Source organism: Dioscorea cayenensis, unplaced genomic scaffold (genome assembly GCF_009730915.1).
Source record: "Dioscorea cayenensis subsp. rotundata cultivar TDr96_F1 unplaced genomic scaffold, TDr96_F1_v2_PseudoChromosome.rev07_lg8_w22 25.fasta BLBR01001921.1, whole genome shotgun sequence".
NCBI classification, from domain to species: domain Eukaryota; kingdom Viridiplantae; phylum Streptophyta; class Magnoliopsida; order Dioscoreales; family Dioscoreaceae; genus Dioscorea; species Dioscorea cayenensis.
The window spans coordinates 7,438-30,373 of record NW_024088312.1 but is presented as its reverse complement, the minus strand read 5'-3'; the positions used below and the strand labels follow the sequence as shown (position 1 = coordinate 30,373).

Here is a 22,936-nt window from a genome sequence, read left to right as displayed (position 1 = left end):
TAAATTTTAAAGCGGAAACCATAATTTTAAGCGGAAAAAGTCAAATTTAAAACGCAAATGTTTCCATTTAACATGTACTTTCCGCTTAAAATATAAAGTTTCTGTTTATTCTATTTTGTTTAATCAAATAGTTTCCGTTTAAAATTGCATGTTTTAAATTAATGCACATTGCGTGTTTATTTTTCAATTAATGCAGTTTGACTCCATTAGTGAAAAACTTACTTGGTTAAACAAAAACACGCAATGTTAAACAGAAACTATATATTTTAAGTAGGAAATACATGTTATAAAATAGAATAAACTAACGGAGAGAGCTGCATTAATTGAAAAGTAAACTATCAAAATTGAAAAAAAAAAACTGTCAAAAAAAAACTGTCTAATAAATTTAAATGTCAGAAGTTCTGTGTGGGATGTTTTGAAACTTTCAAAGAGTTATAATTCATTTTTCCATAAATTTATAAAGTACTTTAATATGTAAAATCATGATGTCATGGATCATCAGTTGTTTAATTTTTTTAATCTGAAAATTTTATTGTAAGTTTGTTTTAGTTTGCATGCCATCATTTGTTTATTTTTTAAAAATATTTGTTTATTTATAAAAAATGTTAATAAACAAATTAATCTACTTAGAGTCATAATTCATAACCTTCATATATACTCTCTTCATTCCTTTGTATTTGTTATAGTAAACCGAATCTTACATACTAAAAAAATTAGTTAAATTTAGTTATTTCACAAAATTTTATAAAATAATAGTTAGAGTGTTAAAAGGTAATTTTGAAAAAATAATAATAATAATAATAAATGCCTCTTGATATTAGAAAATGACAAATAAAAAAAAACATGGACTTGTGATAGATAAAAAAAACAGAGGACGTATACATATAAAAAAAGATAATCTAAATACGTTTAGAGATGTTTAATCACTGTCGTTAGGGGAGTATATATATATATAAGAAAAAATAATCTAAATATGTTTAGAGAAGTTTAATCATTGTGGTTGGATGTGTGGTCCAACGTCTGTTTATTTATATAAATATTGTACAATTTTTACTATTTATACGCTTTCAACTGTTCATGATGTATGACATCCCTAAATAATATATTGGTTTTATTAGAACAAAAATACATGAAAATTCACTCACCTTGACAAAGAACGTTAGATTCCACAAAGAACTCAACATAATATAATTTGGTTTAGTTAAAACCTTGGCATATTACTATATATATAGCAATGCCTTAAGTACACCAAAATTCCAATATATAAATGTAAACACTACAAACTTGACCAAAACAACAGCACAAGCTAGACAAAAAGCTAGTAACAACTTCAACATTGGTTTATTTGAATGCTTTCATGACAATAAACAAATGTAAATGCACAAACTTTCATGATAACGCAAGTAGACACCAGTTGAAACAGGGTGAGAGTTGCAACATGCCAATTACACACAACACACTCCAAATTATACAACAAATAAGATGGAATACTGCAAAGAATATACAACTCAGAAACACTTGCAAACAAAACCGATTCTTTTATATATCGATATGCAGTAAACAAGAATATACATGTGTGATGGTTGTCATCGCAGTGGGCCGATTATTCTCCAGTCTTGCTGCTTCTTCCGCCTGCATCTGTGATGAGATTTTTGCTCACCAAATGTGTTCTCACCAACAATGTCCATTTGATCTGAATCTGTGCATGATAAGTTTTGTTAAGAATTGAAAGAAGTTGAAGGGAGATAAATTCACAGCATGTATCACAACAAATTTTAGGACACTTAACTAAGAGAAATAAATTATGCAATAAAATTTTCACCATTTGGTTTAATTTGGATTTTAATCTTATCTATGCTTGATTCACTGCAGAATTCATTAGAAATATAGATTAAACTTTAACTCAGATCACAATACTATGCAAGTTTCACATATAAAATTTTTAACATCTTGCACAAGGACAAGCACCACTGATTATTGAGAAATAAATTAAATGCTTTACCGAGTGCATATAAAAAGGCATTTCCATAGTCCATGCAAAATAAGTATCTCTTACTGAAGGAGAAAAAAAAATATATTCTGTATATAATTATATTACTGGTTTCTATGGATTATAACTATTCTTCTTTCATTCATCACAGAAACCCTGTGCTCGCAAAGCCTCAAAATTGACAACATTTCTATAATCTTTGAGCAATGTCACAATGATTGAATCACAAAATCAGTATAGTCACTTTCCTAAATCAGTGTACCTCTAAGACAGTCACTTAAACCTGAAGTAATGAAAAAGAGGAAAAGAAAGATAAAGGATGTCAGCATTCATCAGTGCAGCACACACTTGTTTTTCTCTTCTTCTTTTTTTTTCCTTTTTTTGGTCCTCATTGGTCCACAAAGAGATACCCAAGACCCTATAAGGGCTAAATCTCTCCCACTAGAGATCTTTTTATATACACAAAGATTCAAACTCAAGACCACTTACTTAAGCAACCTAAACAGCTAAACGTAAACCACACAGACCAACCACCATTGGTCACACCTGTCTTCCTTCACAAACATGATGATATGTGATCAAATACTCATGCAAATCAAAGCACACAAACAGGAAATCTAAAAAAGTTTTAAAAAGAGAAGAGAAAAAAAAAAAACCAAAGCTTCAACCATCAAATTAAATGCAAAGATACTGTTGTAGTTATGATTTTCTTTGTACCAAAAAGAACAGTATCATTAAATATTGGCAAAATTACAATCTTTTCACAATGTCCACAAGAATTTCACAAAAGAATCAGCACCATTTTGCCCCTCAATATTAAATCCAAATCAACAAAGAAACAAACCAGAAACAAAAATCATTCTATCACAATCTAGTCCCAATGACAACATCCATCAATGAAATGCAAGCACACAAACATCAAACCAAACTAAAAAAATCAAAATCAAAATCAAAATCAAAGGAAAAAAAAAGTAGAAGAAGAAATCTTGCAATCCCACACTAATTCACGGACAAATTCAACCAAAAAAAAAAAAGAAGCTATTTTTTTGTAAAAAAGGAAGCAACTTTGGAAGAACACATACCTCCCAATCGCTCACCCCAGAACAACATCCTGCCATCATCTTCTTCCTCATCGATCTCATCATCATACCCAAGCTCGCCATCTCCTCTATACCCAGGCTCACTCCCATACCCAGATTCATTCCCCTGCGTCTCCGTGGCACCAGAAACCCCACCACCACCCTGATACATCACCGATCCAGAGCTCTCCCTCTCCAAACTCCCTCCATTCTCCTTCCCCTCCTTCCTCGTGACCCTCACCTCGCTCGCATCCGATCCCCAACAACTCCCCTCACCATTGAACAACTCGCCACTGGAATCCGTTCCCCCAGCCGCCAAGGGAAAATCGGAGCACGTCGCGTACGCTGCCGAAGCCCTACGGGTTCCGCTTCTATCGCTGCTGCGCCCAGAGACTGATCTCGACCACCGCCGTCGCCGCTTCCTCGGCGCCCAGCGGAGGTGGCTGGGAGGCGGAGGAGGAGGAGGAGGATCATCAAGGAGTACAAGGCGGGAGAAGTCGAGGTCTGGAGGGCAGGGGGAAGGATGGGTGGAGCGATCGGAGAGGCAAGGCTTCTTATGGCGTAAATGGGGGCCGAGGGGAGTCGTGGGCTAGGGTTTGCGAAGTGAGCTGAAAGGGTTTCCAAGCGTGGAGCTGGAGCGTGCACGAATCAATGGCGTGGCGGGTGTTCAGAGCTCGCGGAGTCATCGCAATGGCGAAGGATCCACTGCCATTGACGACCTTGGAACCGAGAATTAGGGTTAGGGTTTTGTAGAGGTCGACGAGTGAAAAGTAGGGATTTGTCGACAAGAGAATCCAACTCGAACTCGCTGCGAAGCATTGATTTTTTTGGGGGTGGGAGATAAAATTAGAAATTTGTTTTTAATATTTTTATTGTTGCTTTTTTATGGGCTGGTTTTATTATATAAATATATATTATTCTTTTATATCCTATTTATATATTTTTTTTAATTAAATACTAGGCATTCTTCCTGGCTTCGCATCGATGTTTTAAAATTTTATGAAGAGTTTTGAAATAATATCATATATAAAATAATATAATCAAACAACTCCTGCCTGCTATGAAACTATTGTATATCTTTGAATTTCAAAAGTCTTATGAATATTTATTGCATTAATAATTAGATGTAATTAATGTTTTTTAATTATTAATATTATAAGTAATATAAAGAAAAACTTAAATGTTATAAATAAATTTAAAATTATTCCTTGAAACGTTATTATACATTAGTTTTGAGGCAATATCATATATAAAATAATATAATCAAACAACTCCTACATGAATCTATTGTATACTTTGAATTTTAAAAATTTTATGGCCATTTATTACATAAATAATTAGTGTAGTTAATGTTTTTTAAATTATTAATATTACAAGTAATATAAATAAAACTTAAATGTTATAAAAATGTTATAAAACTTAAATATAAACGTGAAAAAAAAATAATATAGAGAGTGGAGGGAGAGAACAGGTGTGTTTATCATCTCAGGGGAAGGGGAAATTATTTTTTTAAGATATGGGATATCACAAATAATGTTATTTAGTCACGTCCCTAAAAAAAACTAAACCTTACATAATATTTTATATATATATATAATAAATAATTTAAGCGGACTTATGTATTTAGATGATTTGTTACATTAAGGGGACGTTTGGTTCGTGTTAATGACATATTACCACGTAACGAGATTACCGTGATAATATGAGTGGGAATGTTATATGGGTGGGAATATTGCGGTAATTTAATATAACCATATTTGGTTGGGAACTTTTATTACTTTGGTTTTCATGGTAATCAATTTGTTAAAATATAAAAAATTATAAGATTACCATGGTAATCCAAGATAGACATCAAATTTGGTGGTAATAGGATTACCACTTTCTTGGTAATATTTATAAGTTGGTAATATGATATTACCATACAGATTACCACTAATTCAATGCCAAACGTGGTAATATTTTCATATTACCACGTAACACATGGTAATCCTTCTACATTACCGTGAACCAAACGGTCCCTAATGGATATTTAAATGGGTAGATTGCAACATCGCATGCATGGCTACACAAATGTAATACTTAGCCCTTTAAATATTTCATATAATATTGTAAATCCTGTGTAAATTTGAATTACTAGTTCTTGAATATGCACTAATTTTTTCATGCAAATGCTTATTTTAAAACATAAGTATTTATATTTAAGATATGCTTGTGTGACATGTCTATGGAAGAAAAAAAATGGTTTTGGGTTTTTTTAGAAGTTACAGTGCTTTTTTGAAACTATTTCTAGAGTGAAAAAAAAAAGTTTGGATAAATTTTTTTTGTTTTTACCAAAATACCCTCTGAAATTGGATAACCTCTTTGGTTGGCTCTTCAATTCTTTTGAGTTCTACATTTCACTGAACATGTTTGACTTATTTATACCTAATAGAAAAATGAAGTGCAACCTTTTCACATAAAAAAATTTAAAAATATATTAAAATTTTATATGAGAAATTTGGAAATACCAAATAGGAGTTATAAATTTTAATCAATCAAAATCAAAAGGAACTAAAAAAACATGAAAAACCAATAATTAAAAATATTTATAATTCAACAAAATCAAATGCCTTAAATGACAATTTCATACTTTCCAACCATCCATACATTGTATGATACACACATATGATACATAGTTAAATTCAGGTCCATCCATGCACAACGTGTCTTATATATTGTGTGTGATAATTTAAAAAATATTAAATTCTTTGGAATATTGGCTTTATTGTAATATATACCATATGTCTTTTTTTCCTTGTTAAACAACCCTCTCTCAGCCTACATAGACTTAAAAGTGTGAAAGTAAATACTTTTTTATTGTTTTTAAAAAAATTTATTTACTTAATCCTTATATTTTAATGAAATTAAATCAATATATCCCCCAAGAGAAAAAGCTTATAACACAACAACTATTACTGGTTAACCCAGTAATTATTATAAATTAATACATAAGCAAAGCACATAGTCAAATCTTTACGATGAAGTACTATATTAGTATTGTAGTGATACTATTTACATATTGTTCTAGCCCCAGATATTATATACTAAATTATCTAAATTCAGATGGATCTCTTGTTGACGATAGTATATCCTCCCCTCCAAAGTTGTATGATTGAGTATTTTTTAAATCATCTATGGTGTACACCAAAAAGTCATTAAACGACCATAATAAATACACCACCATACCTATTTGTCCCTACTTGTTTCATGAAAAAAAAAAAAAGACAACAAAAACAATCCCAAGTATACACAATTACTACAGGCAATTCATGATGATTGTGTGTGAAACATCCATTTACAAGCTCAAACACAAAATCATCTTCTTCCTGTGATTAGGTTGAATTGAAGATACTAAAATGGATTAACTAGCCAATAAACATATAGATATAATTTCCATATCACAAAGTTTCTTTCAAGTTTCACCAATACACCATAACACAACATGCACAAACTAGAGCAAATTTTTAACGGTCTAGAACAAAAGTTAAAAAAAAAATACGAAATTTAATATTTGCTGCATACGATCTGGCGGAGGGCTGCAGTGTAGCCCCGGGACCGAGCTTCAGGTGGCGGGCGCAGCTCAAAAACATATGTGATAGGCATAGACAATTGCATAGGTCTCACTGCACTGATTGTGTCCGGGATATCACCAAAGGTCGACGCGTCGAAAGGAAATGACTGGGTGAGGAAGAAGAAGCATTCCCTTGCTAGTTTTTCCACCTGAAATTTATGAAATGATATTAAAGAGAAACATCAAATTGTACTGAAGCAAGAAAATTAGCAGTTTTTCAATGCAGAGCCTTCAAATGATGACTGATTATATTGAAGTCCTAACCAATTTGAGTCAAATGTTTATAATTATATAGGCATACACATATATGATGAGTTAAAAATTGCTTTGAAGTTTCTAGGCAATTGAGGCAGAAATTTTCATGCAAAACAAAGAACAGATGGAGAATGCCAAGAAACCATAATGGAGCACATGAGATTACCTTTAGGAGGGAAAATCTGATGTTATTCATAGTCAGAATAACTCGCACGTCACACAAGCTATCAATCAAAATTCTAACTGCAAGGAATTCGAAGAAACTCTGTAGAAGAGAGAACAGTGTTTTTCCTTCATCGTCTTCTAACTCGGGAAACCATAACACAGTCTTGACATTTTTCCAAGGAATCGGAATTTTCTCTTTGGTTTCAATGATCGAGTGACAAAAATCGGTCACATCCCACAATACCATGACATCACTTGGCAAGTCATCCAAGTCAGAATCATATGGGTGAGGTGTGGTAACGATGATACCGGAAGGAGCATAATAGGATGAGAAGCTAGAGGAGAACAATAGATGCTTATCATTCATTATAAGAATGAGGCTATCATCAGCAACTGGCAAGAGTTGCAGGAAGGAATCTGCCGAAGGAATCTCATGTTCTTGCCAGCAAATGCGGGATGGAATGCTTGAAATGCGAGGACCAGATTCATGTGAATATAAGCATGAAGATCCATAACGGCATCCCTGTTTATCAACAAGAACACATTAAGAATAGAATCACATATAGAACATTTATTTTTGAAATTAAAATGAACATAAAGGAAATAAATTGGGTATAATTATTCTCATTTGAATCTAAATATAATTCTATGACTTCTACAAGTAAAGCAACCAATGTTTATTAAGAAAGTGATATGTTTACATATCAGAAATGATAAACTTTGATGACAGCCACTAGTATCCTTATCAGATCAATACTAGTAAATAGAAAAGGTTTGTTTTGGTAATTTCTTAAGATCGAGGAGCTAAAAAGATATGACTAGTCTAAAGATTAAACACAGTATGTACCTGCAATGTGAGGAAAAACTTGCAAATAGGTCTCCTGGCCTCAAGGGAATGAGAGAAAGCACACTGATTTCCTTTGTTGCACAACCCATTGATGTAGAATCTACAGAGTTCAGGACTTAAAATATGTGACATGAAATTTACAGCAGGTTCACCATCAATCTGAGGAACACCTTTCGAGTATTGCAGCCGCATCTGTCGTAAAAAAAGAGAGGAAGAAACGGATAAAGCCACAAATTGCACAATATGGAGAGACTAGTAAGAGAGGTTGCATTACACAACATGACAAGAGAAAAGTTAGACTGATATAAAAGATTGAAAATTTTACACAAGAAAATATAGAAAGAGTCATTAGTTTTTACCTCTTTGATAAAATTTTTCAATCTTTCAGCTATAACTGTAGACTGAAAATCGGTTGAAGTGACAAATGGCGTTGAAATGCAGCTCCTCTCAGTAATTGGGTGATGGAGATGGTGATCATCATCCTCTTCCAAGTTGCCTTTGATATTACATAAATGCACATATTCAGAAGGCTCAAGATAAGAGGGAAGTCTGTTTGCTCCAATGAATTTAGGCCGATATCTATGTATCACATGGACTATATCTTCATCTGCAGGAAAGAAAATTCTGCCAGGTAATCACAGAACACAAAATCAAAATCACTTACATTAAAACTTGATAATACTTACATATATCATTAATGTTATGTAGTGATGTCGGCACCAAATTGTGCAAGTAACACCATTCTTCTTCAAGAATAGGGTTCAATGCTAATGATGTTTGTGCCCCATCAACCACACCAATATATTTTAGACATTCCATTCGTTGCTTATCCTGAGTGTGAGCACAATTATATAGTTTGTATGAAGCCGGTAGCAACACATGAAAGATTTTTAAAATAACTGCAGTATCATTTTTTTTCTTTGGTGAATTTTTAATAACCATTCAACACTCTGCCACATAATTGTAGTAAAAATATAGCAAAAGGTTGCCTTGATGAGCCACAAGAGAAAATAATCATAACGTAAAACTAGAGAAGATTAAAGTCAACCTAACAAAAAAATTAAAATTCACTTCTTTAATTTTTAAAGATCTCAACAATTAATGTATCATAACTTTCCAACACAAGTAAATAACAAATAGAAGCTGTCACACCATATAAAAAATAGAGAACTTAAATAACTGTAGCATTATGAACCAAAAAATAAATTGTAGGAAGAGGAAGAAGCCCCACTAAAATTCCTAAAAATAACAGACCTAATTGCTGTCACTCGTTTACTAGTGCTAGGTCCTCCATGGTTTTGACTTAGGTTTTGCGGTTATATATGCCTTGAGTATTTTAGGCCAGTAAATCATAATACAGCCTGGAACAGTCCTTCCATACCACTGAGGAATACTAATAAAATACTAGTTGAACTCAAGCGGTCATAACCACTACAATTATAGTCACCAAACTGTTTCACTTTTACTCCAAATTTTGGCAATAAAAAGATCATTAAGTGAGCAATGAAGCAGTTGAGTAAACTAACATTTAAAAGCATCAAGCCAGGTTTAAAAGTACCATCAAAGCCAAGCAATGTGAATCATTCAAAATTGCCTCTTATAACATATATTCTTTAAATCTGGAAAGGACCATATATCAAAGATTAAAAAAAATAATAATAATCACCTTGAAGATCCGCTGCCAGAATTGAAACGCACACAAATTTCCAATGAATGCAGCTTCTTTCTTGCCAAGTTGTAAAACACCACCAATACCATCAAAATAGTTGTCCAAATACTGAGCGCACTGCAACATACATTACAAATAGATTGGTCAGAACAGGAATCCAGATATCAACAAGCTATAATGTAGTCAGTACCAAAACTTGTTGGCCAAAAGGTTGAAAGATGGGCAGGGGCTGAATATCCATTAATATGCCAATGAGAATTCCTTCTCGAAGTAGTCCAATCTCACCAAACATAAGGGTGAGCACAGAACTCTCGAAAGGGCAAGGGCAAACTGTCAAGCAACCGGCCATAATATGTTGGCTCATACCGGCCCCTATGAGAGGGCCCTTCTAATGCATGCACTTGAACAAGCAAATCCAGTGCATCTTGAACAAGTTCGGGATTAGGAGGATCAAGAACCTTCTGCAACAATGCTAATAAAGACCCAAAACAAAACATAAGAGTCAGAATCAATCTGAATGAAATAAACGGCATTACACTTCTTTGTGTTTAGCCTAATAATTTATAAAGAAGCAGCCGGCCCACTTGGGATTGACAGTTTGTCTAGGAAATGTTAAATTGGGACTTAGTAAGAAACAAGTGTATAATCAAATTAAAGTTAACATGAACAAACTAACCAAACTAAAACAACTTAATCAAGTAAACATTGTTGAATTTAATATATATATAATCAAGCAAGCTAATCAACTAAACTAAGTAGTTGATAGATATAGCGTAAAGAGATCTAATTTTACTAAACTGCGCAAATAAGAAATAATCATCCTAGTTCTAAAAGTAGAATTATGCAAGTGATTCAATCAAAGTTAAATCAATTGAACCAACTAAAATCAGTTGAGTATCTGATCTTCACTGCTGAAATCTGCATCTAATTTCATTAACTTGTACAAAGATGCAAGATAGCCACAGTAGTTTTTATAGGCCTTAAGGAATGCAAATCCTAGTAGACAGTACAGGCAACGGGCAAGGTAAAAAGTACAAAATATTAGTGACAATGACCTTATTTTCAATGTAAATGAGGGTTCATCCATATAAAGCTTTATTCAACTGTAAGTGACCAGATCCATATAATCTTTTTCTCAAATTAGCAAGTGAAAATGGACAAGGCATATAATAAGTTTCAAGAGATAATTTCCAGAACACCAATCAAGTAAGTGCTATGGAAATAACTATTGCCACATTCCAACCAAAATTTAAGTCATGTGCCACATATATAAAATAGAAATCTTGGATATCATCTTCGTCAATAACGAGGCAGATAAAAACAAGGAACCGCCAGAAATACCTTTGGGATCATTAATAGCTTTAGATCCAGCACAACACATCATGAGCACCTGCTGCCTCAATGATAGTCTTAATATTGCTGGAAATTCATGATCACTTAAATTATTGTAAAATTTTCCAGTGACCAACCGATATATCAGACCATCACATGTTCGACCAGTCCTTCCCTTACGTTGCTCAGCCTACAGAACACACTTCAAAGGGTCATTTGGGTTTCATAAGGAAGAATCCGAATTAGAAAGAAAAGTTGTTTGTACCTGAGACTTGGACACCCACACAAGCTCAGCTGCTTCACTTTTCCTAATGGGGTCCCAAAACACTTGTAAGGATCGACATGAATCAATCACAAAGGCCACTTCTGGAATTGTGACAGATGATTCAGCGATATTTGTGGCTAATATTACCTGTATTACAATGCAAACCCATAAGGCGACCAATCAAATCCATTAAAATAGAATTAAAGATGTCCTTCAGAAATAGCAGAAATGATTCCTTTAGTAAATCAACAGTAAGTCCAAACTGCAATAATTTCCTTGAAAAGAATAGTGTATAAAAGCACTAATTCTGCTCCTTATATTACACAGGCAATGAAGCAAAACATAGTGCTAGCTATTGAGCCAAACTCATCAACAGAAACATGAGGAAACAAAATAATGTCAAAAGATCTTATATAATATGAGTCATTCCCCATGCACCAACAAGGCTCTCCAAGGTTTACGAAACAGTTCTTCTGAACTACATATATTCTTTTTCATCATCTGCAGAAATATCATCAATCTTTTAAAGTAAATTTAGTTACAGTTTTCAGACTGGTAACAGATTAAGCCAAATGCTCCAAAGACAACATTTCAGAAAATAGCAGAACAAAACTCCTACAAATGCAAATAAAATAAAATTGCAGTATTTTTCATGCCAAAAAGAAACCCACTTATGATACCATATTATACCATTATAGATCATTTTAGTTTTTTTTAAAAAATAAGTGGCATAAAAATCAAACATTTGGCTTACCTTACGGTGCGACTTGCAGATTTTCATGGCCAAAAGTGCTTGATCAGTGTCAATGCTGCGATGCAGGATGTGAATTTTAAAAAGCGTACAAAGGGGCTTCAAGAGAATCCACTGTTGCTCCAGAGCATAGTAAGTCGGGAGGAAAATCAAAATACTCTTCTCGATATCAGGCTCATTTGCATGTATGTCCAATACCAACTGATGGATAAGTGAATGTACTTCAGGTTTCAGGTCTGCATTTGCTGATGAGGGACCAGAACCAGAACAGTATCTCTCCATCAATGTGTTTGAACTGACACCAAGAAGCAGTGGTACCTGATTTTGCCCAGAAGTTAAATCATCTTGTCTTCAAGCTTAACACAACAATATTGATAGTTAGCAGAGCAAACCACAAAGAAAGCGACAATTGTCACCAGTGAAAAATATTTGTCACTTCACAATCAGTGCACCCTGTTATCTGACACAACATACAAGCAGAAAAAGTACAGAAAAATTGCTAGTCTAAGGGGTTTGTGTCTCTGATTGCAACCTAAGCTTGAGCCATGTAAACAGTTTCATGAAACAAAAGAAAAGTCTCTTGTAGTACAATTCATAGCCACTGAGGAAAGAATTCAAACATATATTGAAATCAGAGCAAAAATTTCAGGTAACAAGTAGTGCAAATTAACGTAACTATCACTAAACTCTGGCAAAAGGAACAAAAAATGAACCTTGCTTAACTGTATGGAAAAGTGGATATGAATGTTGAATCGTAAATGCTTAACTAATTGTGGATATATTACCAGAACTATCCATCATAAATGCAATCTGCTGGCCTTCATATTGTTAAGAGTAGATAGTACAAGAAAAACAATGTGCTCTGCCGAGCAATAAAATTTTGACTTCTTTATACCATGGAAATTAGCAACAATAATTTCTCATTTATTTTGAGTCAGTGGAATAAGTCCCATACATCAAGATTGTTATGCAAATTAAGTATATCATAGTATATCATACTCATCCACATCATTTGCTATAAATCTTAAATTTTCATATGGACCAAAACAACCAAATACTGAAGAAGAAACCTGCATTTCTTTTTTATGTGACACAAATTACAGAGCTCATCTGTCTTGGCAATTTTTTGAAACAAACTTAAAAAACAAGATATCCTAATTGACCATGGTGATCCTTTTATTCTTGCAGTTTAATTCGCATTATCAGTCATCACAATTAACAAATGAATATTTAAATTTTTATAAAGCATACCAGGGGGAAGAAGATAGACCGCAAAAGTTGCAAATTTCAAAGACAGCAACAATAAACACCAATGGAGAACAGATAGACCAAATGTGATGAAAGTTATATTGACAGAAAAGACATTGCTACCTGCTCAAGATATAATACCCTTCGCTGGAAAATATTCTGTTTTGGAGCAGCCGGAATGGCAATCACTTCAACTCTTTCACCCCTACCTAGTTCTTTGAAGTAATCCCTGTATCTTGCAATATCTGCTGTGGCAGACATCAGAACCAATCTAGAAAAACGATAAAATCAATCCATGATACGTCCAAAAAAATCATTTTAGGGGAGCATAAAAAAAAGATTTGATAACTGCAAGTTCAGGGAAATGGAGTTCACTAATGTTTAAGTTAAAAGAGGTAAAAAAGGAAAATGCAAAGCATGAAACAATAAAAGAGTCTTGAGGGAAAAAAAGCAAGATTGCATTTGATTGTGGATAGTGAGTAATAGTTAATAAGTTTACCTAAAATCGCTCTTCTTCAACAAAAATTGCTTTATAGATGCAAGAACAAGGTCCGACTCCACAGACCTTTCATGCACTTCATCAAGAATTATGACCTTGTATTTCAGCGCAGCGGGCCCTTTATCACGTATTTGTTCCAACAAAACCCCAGCAGTCTTGAAAACCAACCTTGACCTGTGACATGACCTCAGGCTAGCTAAGAATTTGTGAACACTATAAGAGTTCATAAAGTAGAAAGGAAAGATGGTACTGGTTTAGACTTTAGAACAAAGTCCAGGAAAAAGAAAGAAATACCAAAGATAAACAGATAGTCACAACTGAAAACCTTTAAAGTTTAAAGAGAACTTCTTATCATTTAGGGAGCGATGATGAAGGCAATGAAGGCATATTCTGAAAAACAAACAAATATTTTGAACCACTCCATAAAATATTAAAATGATCAAACCACATGTGCCACCTAGCAAGGAGAAAGATATCCTAGCCACAGTGACTACAAACTCACATAAATTAGTTGGATGAACACAAGAGCTAAAATTGACAAAGAAAGCAATGTGCTTGTTTCTAAAATATTTAGCTAAGAACCAATTTCAGAAAGTAAATATAAAATTGTCACATTAGCATGAATAACAGATCAAATCAGAAAACACATGTAAACGGAATATAGAAACTCAGAATTTTATTTAAAAAAGCATTAGCAATAAAGAAAATTTTGTTTAGAAATACTAGCTGGCAGGTAAGTTTACACACCTGGATGATGTGATATCTGAAACATTTGAATGGCCAATGTGGTACCCAACCTCACCTCCTACTTCACAGTTTCTAGCTTTAGCCACCATCCTAGCAATGGCTACAACAGCAAGCCTCCGAGGCTGTGTACACAATATTGGCACTATATCCTCCTCTAAGAGGAACTGAGGGACTTGAGAACTCTTCCCTTCAACAACCAGGGAAAAAAAAAGATTGACTAGATTAGAAATGAGCAGCAAACCATATATGGAAAAAAATAATAAGAATGATCCCAACTTGCAATCAGAAAGATGGTCGTTTATTATTTATTTATTAAAAATACGGGCAAGCCATTTTTGGTTTTAGGGCACCAATAACCTTGAAAACTCAACCTCCCACTTGAAAATAGGGTATCTTGCCCAGCGCTTCTGTGGGTAACCAAACAGTAAACGTAATGATAAAACCCATGTACAAGCTCATAAATGAAATATTTTCTTGCCATGCTAAATATGTCAAAAAAGAAATCTCTATCCATAATTTCTGCAAGAAGTTCACATAAACAACCTTCCAACAATGCAATAGACCATCTAGTTTTTTTCTTTTTAAAGTGCTCCATTTTTTAGAGGAAAATAGCAATATCAAATTCAACAATAGCAAAAGTCTAGTATATATGATAAATTCAGATGCAACCCTTTCAAAATTGCTCGCCCTGATTTATATCACAGTATCTAAGTATGGGTTAATCTATGTAAGATTGTTTATATGGATTAGCTCTTCCAGCATCATTACCACACTTCTTCTGAACAATCATAAACAAAGACCAAATCAAATAATACAAACTTTTGAATAATCAAAGAGGAACAGAAGAAACGAGCGAACAAACTATGGTAATATTTGTGTGGAATCAAAGCATTTGAAGGTCTATAAACAAAATGATCAGAATGTAACCACACAAACATGATTCTGCTATATCCACCCCACGAGGAAAACAAACAAACAAACAAACAAAGCTCCAATAAATACATATACATTACAATCACTTATAAACATGTGAAACTATAGCACGTGTTACTCTATAGTCTATAGTTTAAAAAAATACAAACCGCAAACGGCACAAGAAATAGACATGCTTTTAATTCTGTATCAATCCAAGAGACCAAGCACAAATGCAAAAGTCCAACTTTTATTCAATCAAGAGTCTCCAATTACTGCAACTAATCATGTCAGAGCACAAGTAGACACATCTAAAGTAAAACCATTGAACCGTTAATCATATCAAGAACAGAAATTGCCATCACTTATAAATATGTAGGATTCTAATTTGTACAAACTTTTGAATAATCAAAAAAAGAAACAGAAGAAATGAGCAAACAAACAATGGTAACATTTGTGCAGAATCAAAGGGTTTGAACAAAATGATCAGAACATAACCAAACAAACATGATTGTACTATATCCACTCCACGAGGAAAAAAAACACACAAATAAAGCTCCATTGAACACATATACATCACCATCACTTATAAGCATGTGAAATTATAACACGTGTAATTCTATAGTTTAAAAAAGTACAAACCGCAAACGACAAAAGAAATAGACATGCTTTTACTTCCGTATCAATCTAAGAAACCAAACACAAATACAAGAGTTCAACTTTTATTCAATCAAGAGTCAACATTTATTCAATCAAGGGTCTCCAATTACTGCCACTAACAATGTCAAAGCACAAGTAGACATAGCTCAAGTAAAACTATTGAACCATTAATCATATTAAGAACAGATAGTGCCATCACTTATAAATATGTGGGATTCTAATTTGTATGACTATCAAAATAAAAGTACAAACCGCTAACGACAAAGTAATAAACATGCTTTTAATTCCATATCATTCTAAGAAACTAAATACTCATGCAAGAGTTCAGCTAGTATGCAATCAAGCTCTCATAAGTTGCCATAGCTCAAGCAAAACCATAAAACCATTAATCATACCAAGAACATAGATCACTGTCACTTATAAATATGTGGGATTCTAACATGTGTTTACTATCAAAGGGGGAAAAAAATAAAAACCGCTTACGACAAAGTAATATCCATGCTTCTACTCCTGTCTAAATCTAAGAAACCAAAAACCATGCAACATCTTAACTAGAAAAAAATACAAACTTCTTACGACAAAGTAATATCCATGCTTCTACTTCTGTCTAAATCTAAGAAACCAAAAACCATGCAACAACTTAACTATAAAACAATACAAACCGCTTACGCCAAAGTAATATACATGCTTCTACTTCTGTCTAAATCTAAGAAACCAAAAACCATGCAACAGTTAACTAGTATGCAGAACCATAAAACCACAAACCATACAAAACCACCAAAAATTCTTAAAAAAATAAATCCAAACATAAGCATCGAAACTAGAAAACTGCTTCAACACTCATACCATCAAAATCTCACAGAAAAACTTCAAAAGCACAAGAAAAAAGGGCTAAAACCCCCCAAAATCACTCATTCCACCACCCAAAACCAAACATCAACTAAATCCAAGCTCTGAACAAGCAAAAAAGCTCAAAAACAAGCAAAACAAGATCAAAACCCCAACAACAAGCATCCTCTCAGAGTTCAAATCACAAATGCAGGTACATAAGAAACCCAAAAAACGATTATACCACATCCAGTGTCACCAACGATGAGGGTGACTCGATTTTCTTGTATCTTCTCCAGGATTTTGCCCCGCATGGCCATCACCGGCAGCGGATGCGGCAACCCAAAAGGGGGATCAGCACTCGCCGAACCCTCCCCCGCCATCGGAGCACCAAGAGAAGCACAATCGGATCAAAGCTCTCTCTCTCTCTCGCTCTCTCTCTCTCTCTCGCGCGCGCTCAAGCTTGAAACCCTCGCATCGCTCTGGGGTTTGCCTTCTCGTGCAAGAAACTCCGTTTTATAGCTACCTCCCGCCTGTATGCACAGCGGTCTGGTGACTCGCGGAGATTGATTGGGTTTCCATTTTTGGATCATTGTTCCATAAAAAGCAACCATATATTTGAAAATATATATTTAACGGCCATATCCAGCTGGATAAATTATTATTTAATTTTTAAAATTTTTTTAAATTTTTATTTCATTTTTCTAATATGATTATAATTTTTTTGAATCTCCCGCTCTCTCAAATAATAAATAATATTTTTTGAAATAATAATGAATTTTAATTTTATCTTTTTTTTTAAGAAGTCCTTTTTTTGTATGGTACACTATAGCAAAACAGAGGCTTTGGTGCAGTGTATTTGGGGTTGGTTACTAATTTTACTTAATTGAGATGGGTTTTTTATGGAAGAGTTGCATTTAGTGTGTCATTAATATTGTGCTCTTTGACTTTTTTTTCTCCCTAATTACTTATTTCGTGATTGACTTGCATTTTAATTTTCTTTTTATTAATATGTTTATATTTTTAAATTTTTAAAATCATAGATCATGTGGATACTAGATAGCGTATTTCCTCGACTAAAAGAAAACAACTTTATTTTATATATAGTGTATTTTTATTGTCTGTATTTTTATTAAGTTTTTTTTTTTTAACGTGTTTGAACGCTACAATTCATTTCTTATAAAGTGTTAGATCGATCAAAATATAAAAAAAAAATAACTCATTTTGAATGCATTGTACATCTCTTGTTTGTATTTTTTTATTAATTTTTCTTTTTTTGTCAGATTTCAACGCATTTAAACACTACAATCCACTTCCTATTTACCGATGGATCAATTAAAAAATTTTTAAAAAACACTCATTTATAATACGGTGTACTTTTTTTGGTAGCATTTTTTATTAGTTTTCATTTGTCGTATTTAACACATTTAAACACTACAATCTAGCTCCTATTTACGGATGGATCGATCAAAATATAAAAGAAAACAACTTGTTTTTGGATGCAGTGTACTTCTCTTGCTGGTAGCTTTTATTAGTTTTTTCCTTTTTGTCGTATTTAGTGCATTTAAATACTACAATCCACATCGATCTTATTTATGGATGGATTGATATATAAAAGATAACAACTCACTTTTTATGCAACGTACTTCTCTTGCCTATAATTTTTATTATTTCTTTATCATATTTAATGTATTTAAACACTACAATTCACCTTGTATTTACTAACAGATCGATAAAAATATAAAAGAAAACAACTAATTTTAGGTGTAGTGTACTTCTCTTGCCTAAATTTTTTTATTAGTTTTTTTTCGTATTTAACACATTTAAACGCTATAGCTAGCTCCTATTTACTGATGGATCGATCAAATTATAAAAGAAAAACAACTCATATTGGATGCACTATACTTCTCTTGCATGTAGTTTTTATTTTTATTTTTATTCTTTTGTCGTATTTAGTACATTTAAACACTACAATTCACCTCCTATGGATAGATAGATTAAAAATATAAAAGAAAACAACTAATTTTTTATGCAATGTACTTCTCTTGCCTACATTTTTTATTAGGTTTTTTTCTTTTTTTGTTGTATTTAATGTATTTAAACACTGTAATCCACCTTGTATTTACTAATGGATCATTTAAAAGATAAAATAAAATAACTCATTTTGAATGCATTGTATTTCTCTTGCATGTAGTTTTTATTATTATTGTTTTTTTGTCATATTTAACGTATTTGAATACTACAATCTACCTCCTATTTAAGATGGATCGATTAAAATATAAAAGAAAACAACTCACTTTTGGATGCATTTTATATCTCTTGCATGTAGTTTTTTTTTTTTATTTTGTTGTATTTAAAGGTATTTAAACATTACAATCCATCCCCTATTTATTGATGAATCAATTGAAATATAAAAGAAAACAACTCATTTTGGATACAGTATATTTCTCTCGTTTATATTTTTTATTAGTTTTTGTTTTTGTCGTATTTAACACATTTAAACAATACAATTCACCTCTTATTTACTGATAGATCGATTAAAATTGATGTTAAATTGAAAATTTATATACATTTTATTTTTATTTTGTGCAGTGAAGAATAAACCAATTGATTTATTTTTCTTTCATTTTTTCTTTCAGAGATTTTACACTTTATGAGAAATTAAATTAGAGCATGGACATGTTAATTCTCCATAAGAGCATTTTAAAATTTACTATTTAAATGTAGGGGGAACTTTAGTTTACCAAACAAATAAAGCAATTTATTTTCCATTCTAAAATAAAAAAAATTGTTGGAATATAAATGATCAGAGTTTTCATATTAATTTCGAACTATAAATAGATAAACAGATAAATTAAAATTTTTAACATATATTTTTAATTGTCATGTGGTAGCAAATGAAAGCAAGTTTTATGATGGTTTACACTATTATTTTAAGTTTTTAACCAATGTGGCCAAAATATTAAACAACAGTGAAAATAAACCCAAAAAATCAATCAATAAATGATAAAATTATCATTTATTTTATTTTATTATGTTGTGAGTTCCGATACCATTAACCAAGTAAACAGAAACAATCATGTGAATTGATGCTTCAAAAAAGGACAGAATAATATTTTTTTTTTTTGAATAATTCAGAATAAGACTAAAAAGAGAAAGATGTGGGGAAAAAATATTCATTTTTTACACTTTTTTTTACTTTTTTTTAGTAGACCAAACATGCTTTTATTAGTTGTAATACAATATCCAATTTTGGGATATTTGGAAGAAAAAAAAACAAATAACAAAACATATCATAAACAAAAAATTTACCTAGATTTTTAGTGTTAGTATGGGTTAATTGGTTAGATTTGGGCCCAGCCCATTTATTCTAACCCAATTCAATTGGTTTATAATACAAGTTGACCAAACCCGCTATTGTCTTATTTTTTTTTATAAAACGATAAGTCGCGAACCAGGGGATGAACACAGCGTGGAGTCGTCTGCGGCGAACCGTGCCTCACCGGGCATCGAGATGGGGATCGAACTCGGGGGCCACGCTGAGACACTCGAGATCGATGCAACACTACTTTTTGCTAGTGAGTCCCGTATGCTGATAGGCTCAGTTTGTGCGTTTAGTAATAGCCCACTATTGTCTTCAAACCCTTCTCTTTTGTTTTTTTAACAAATACAACAATTGGGTGTTAGCCAAAAGCACACGCACAAATTACAAATTTTGACAGCAAGTCCAAAACCTCTAATCAGGGATCTATTATAATTCATCATAATTTAAACTAAGATTTCTTAAATCCATATGCTGCACTTTTCATAATAAGATTTATGTCACTATGTTATGAATTTTTTAGTTTAACATAATATATATGGCGACATTTTTTCCCCCTGAAAATACCTACCAAGTTTTTTTTAGAAATTTTCTAAGCAACGTTGTAATAAAAAAAAACAATAAAAAAAGGAAAGCAAGAACTTCTAATTATCTTGTTGCATTCAATAATTACCTTATATATTAAATTGACTCTTACATGAATTTCTTGCGAACCATCAACTTTTCATAAAATCAAACTTAATCTTCTAATTACAAAATATTTTACTCTATATAATGTTGATGAATCAATCAAATGGGGGAAGAGATAACATATTAATATTTTATGATAAATTAAATATTAAGTTATTTGTGTTTTTGTGGAGACGCTTGAAACCTTAATTATTTATTTTATTTTATTTTATTTTACACACAATAATAATTTTTGTATAGAAAAAAATAATTATATCAAAAGATTTAGAGATATTGGTTCATTGCGAAGAGCAAATGTGAGACATTTAAGAGATTTCGAATTCGAATCTCTCTATAAATAATGGTGATAACGGGGCTCAATTATGGGTGCAGACTTATTGTCCAACTCCCGTATCACCAAGTGAGGACGCTCGGATTGGATGATCAATTTTCAATCAGTGAGTATGCTCCTAATAAATATAACACTTGTAGCTTTCGTAAAATATTATATATATTTCTAATAATAAAAATATTGCAATAATCATATTAAATAATGAATAAAAATAGATTAAAAAAAAAGGCCTTCCGCGAAGTAAGCATTCACGGTACCACTCAGTGCTTAAATGGGCCTAGTTTCAGTAGCTGGCCCAAAAAATAAAGTTAAACACAACTGAGCTTATTAAAAGGATGGCTGGATTTAAAATCAATAATAATAATTTTGTTAGTTGTTGTATGTATTCGGATCTTAAAATAGTTTGAATTTTTAAAAAGTGTGTTGGAAGTAATCTGATGGCACATGATATATTGTTGGAGGGGTTTGGATTTTGGTATTAACATAAGTTCATCCAAATTTATTTAATGGTATATACTACAACTTTATATGAAATCCTATTTTGAGGGAAAAAAAATTCAACTTTATTTCTTTTCTTAATTTAAGGGATGCATGGAGGAATGCTTTAGATTGATCATTTTGGGGTATATAATTTGATAGGAATCAAACTATTGTCCATTTTTATTTTGGAGTCCAAACTTAAATTTGACACAAAATAGTTATCTAATTTTAATTTTATTTTACTAGGTGGTTGTAATGAACTCTTTTAGTCTCACATTAGCTATGAGATGGACTCCTTCTGTGCATATAAGTGGTGAGCATTTTTCATCACTAGGCCAATTTTTTGGTGACACGCTCTCCTTACCACTTGTGTGCATAACATGGTGAGGGACCCACAACTCCAAAAGACTGGTCAGATGGAGTGGGGTTACCCCCCACATATATGCCCATGGACTTCCCCTCAATTAGGCAATGTGGGACTATTTATGCTTGCAACATTGCTCCCCCGATCAGACTTGACGTTCTCGTCGGGTCAGGCACGCTTAACTCAGCGACACTTTACTCAGCAGCACTTCATTCAAGGTACTTTACTCAAGATTTTCCCTAGTCAGAACCCTCCCTGGTCAGCCCCTCTGCTGGTAGAACTCTCTACTAGTCAGTCCCTCACCCAGCCCCACACAACCCGCTCTCAATGAAAGCATCAATAATGCACACAGTAGGGGACTCACAACCCCAAAAGACCGGTGTGCATGTAAGTGGGGGACCCATAACCTCTTTAGTCCCATATCGGCTATGAGATGGTCTCCTTGTGTGCATATAAGTGGTGAACATCCTTCACCAGGCCCCAGAGTCCGGCTCCAGATTAACCCAGACTGACGAAGGCGTCAGTCTTTGATCAATGGGGTAATGTAATGAACCCCTTTACTCCCACATCGACTATGAGATGAACTCCTTGTGTGTGTGTATAAGAATTGAACATCTTTCACCACTAGGCCGGTCTTTTGATGACACACTCTCCTTACCACTTATGTGCATAACATGGCAAATTATCAAACGAGGGTTAAGAATTTATTACAAATTCCACGTTTGTATGCCAAATTTAGCACGTCTGAAAATGATGGCAACCAAGCTAACATGAAATAGAAGAAAGAAAGAAAAAACAAGAAGAAAAGGGAACAACTAAGTGGTGATATGAAACATAACGCGTTTAATGATGTAATCTTTTCTTGAATTTCATGTGTCCACACCGCTGTCGC

The 22,936-nt window shown here is 32.9% G+C and overlaps 2 protein-coding genes across 2 annotated transcripts; both read right to left on the bottom strand.

Annotated features, from left to right (window-relative positions):
* Positions 1-1,313: 1,313 nt before the first annotated feature.
* Positions 1,314-3,892, bottom strand: LOC120257175. The gene is given in 3 exon segments (XM_039264754.1): positions 1,314-1,699; positions 3,073-3,625; positions 3,627-3,892. Coding segments are annotated over 3 exon segments (795 nt in total). The 5' UTR covers positions 3,756-3,892; the 3' UTR covers positions 1,314-1,586.
* A 2,553-nt stretch (positions 3,893-6,445) lies between these two features.
* On the bottom strand, positions 6,446-17,285 carry LOC120257173 (zinc finger CCCH domain-containing protein 4). Its single transcript, XM_039264752.1, is given in 15 exon segments — positions 6,446-6,828; positions 7,101-7,622; positions 7,947-8,138; positions 8,306-8,553; positions 8,633-8,777; positions 9,613-9,732; positions 9,806-9,934; positions 9,936-10,087; positions 10,957-11,137; positions 11,213-11,359; positions 11,967-12,281; positions 13,335-13,482; positions 13,711-13,884; positions 14,458-14,644; positions 17,102-17,285. Coding segments are annotated over 15 exon segments (3,015 nt in total). The 5' UTR covers positions 17,241-17,285; the 3' UTR covers positions 6,446-6,612.
* Positions 17,286-22,936: the final 5,651 nt, after the last annotated feature.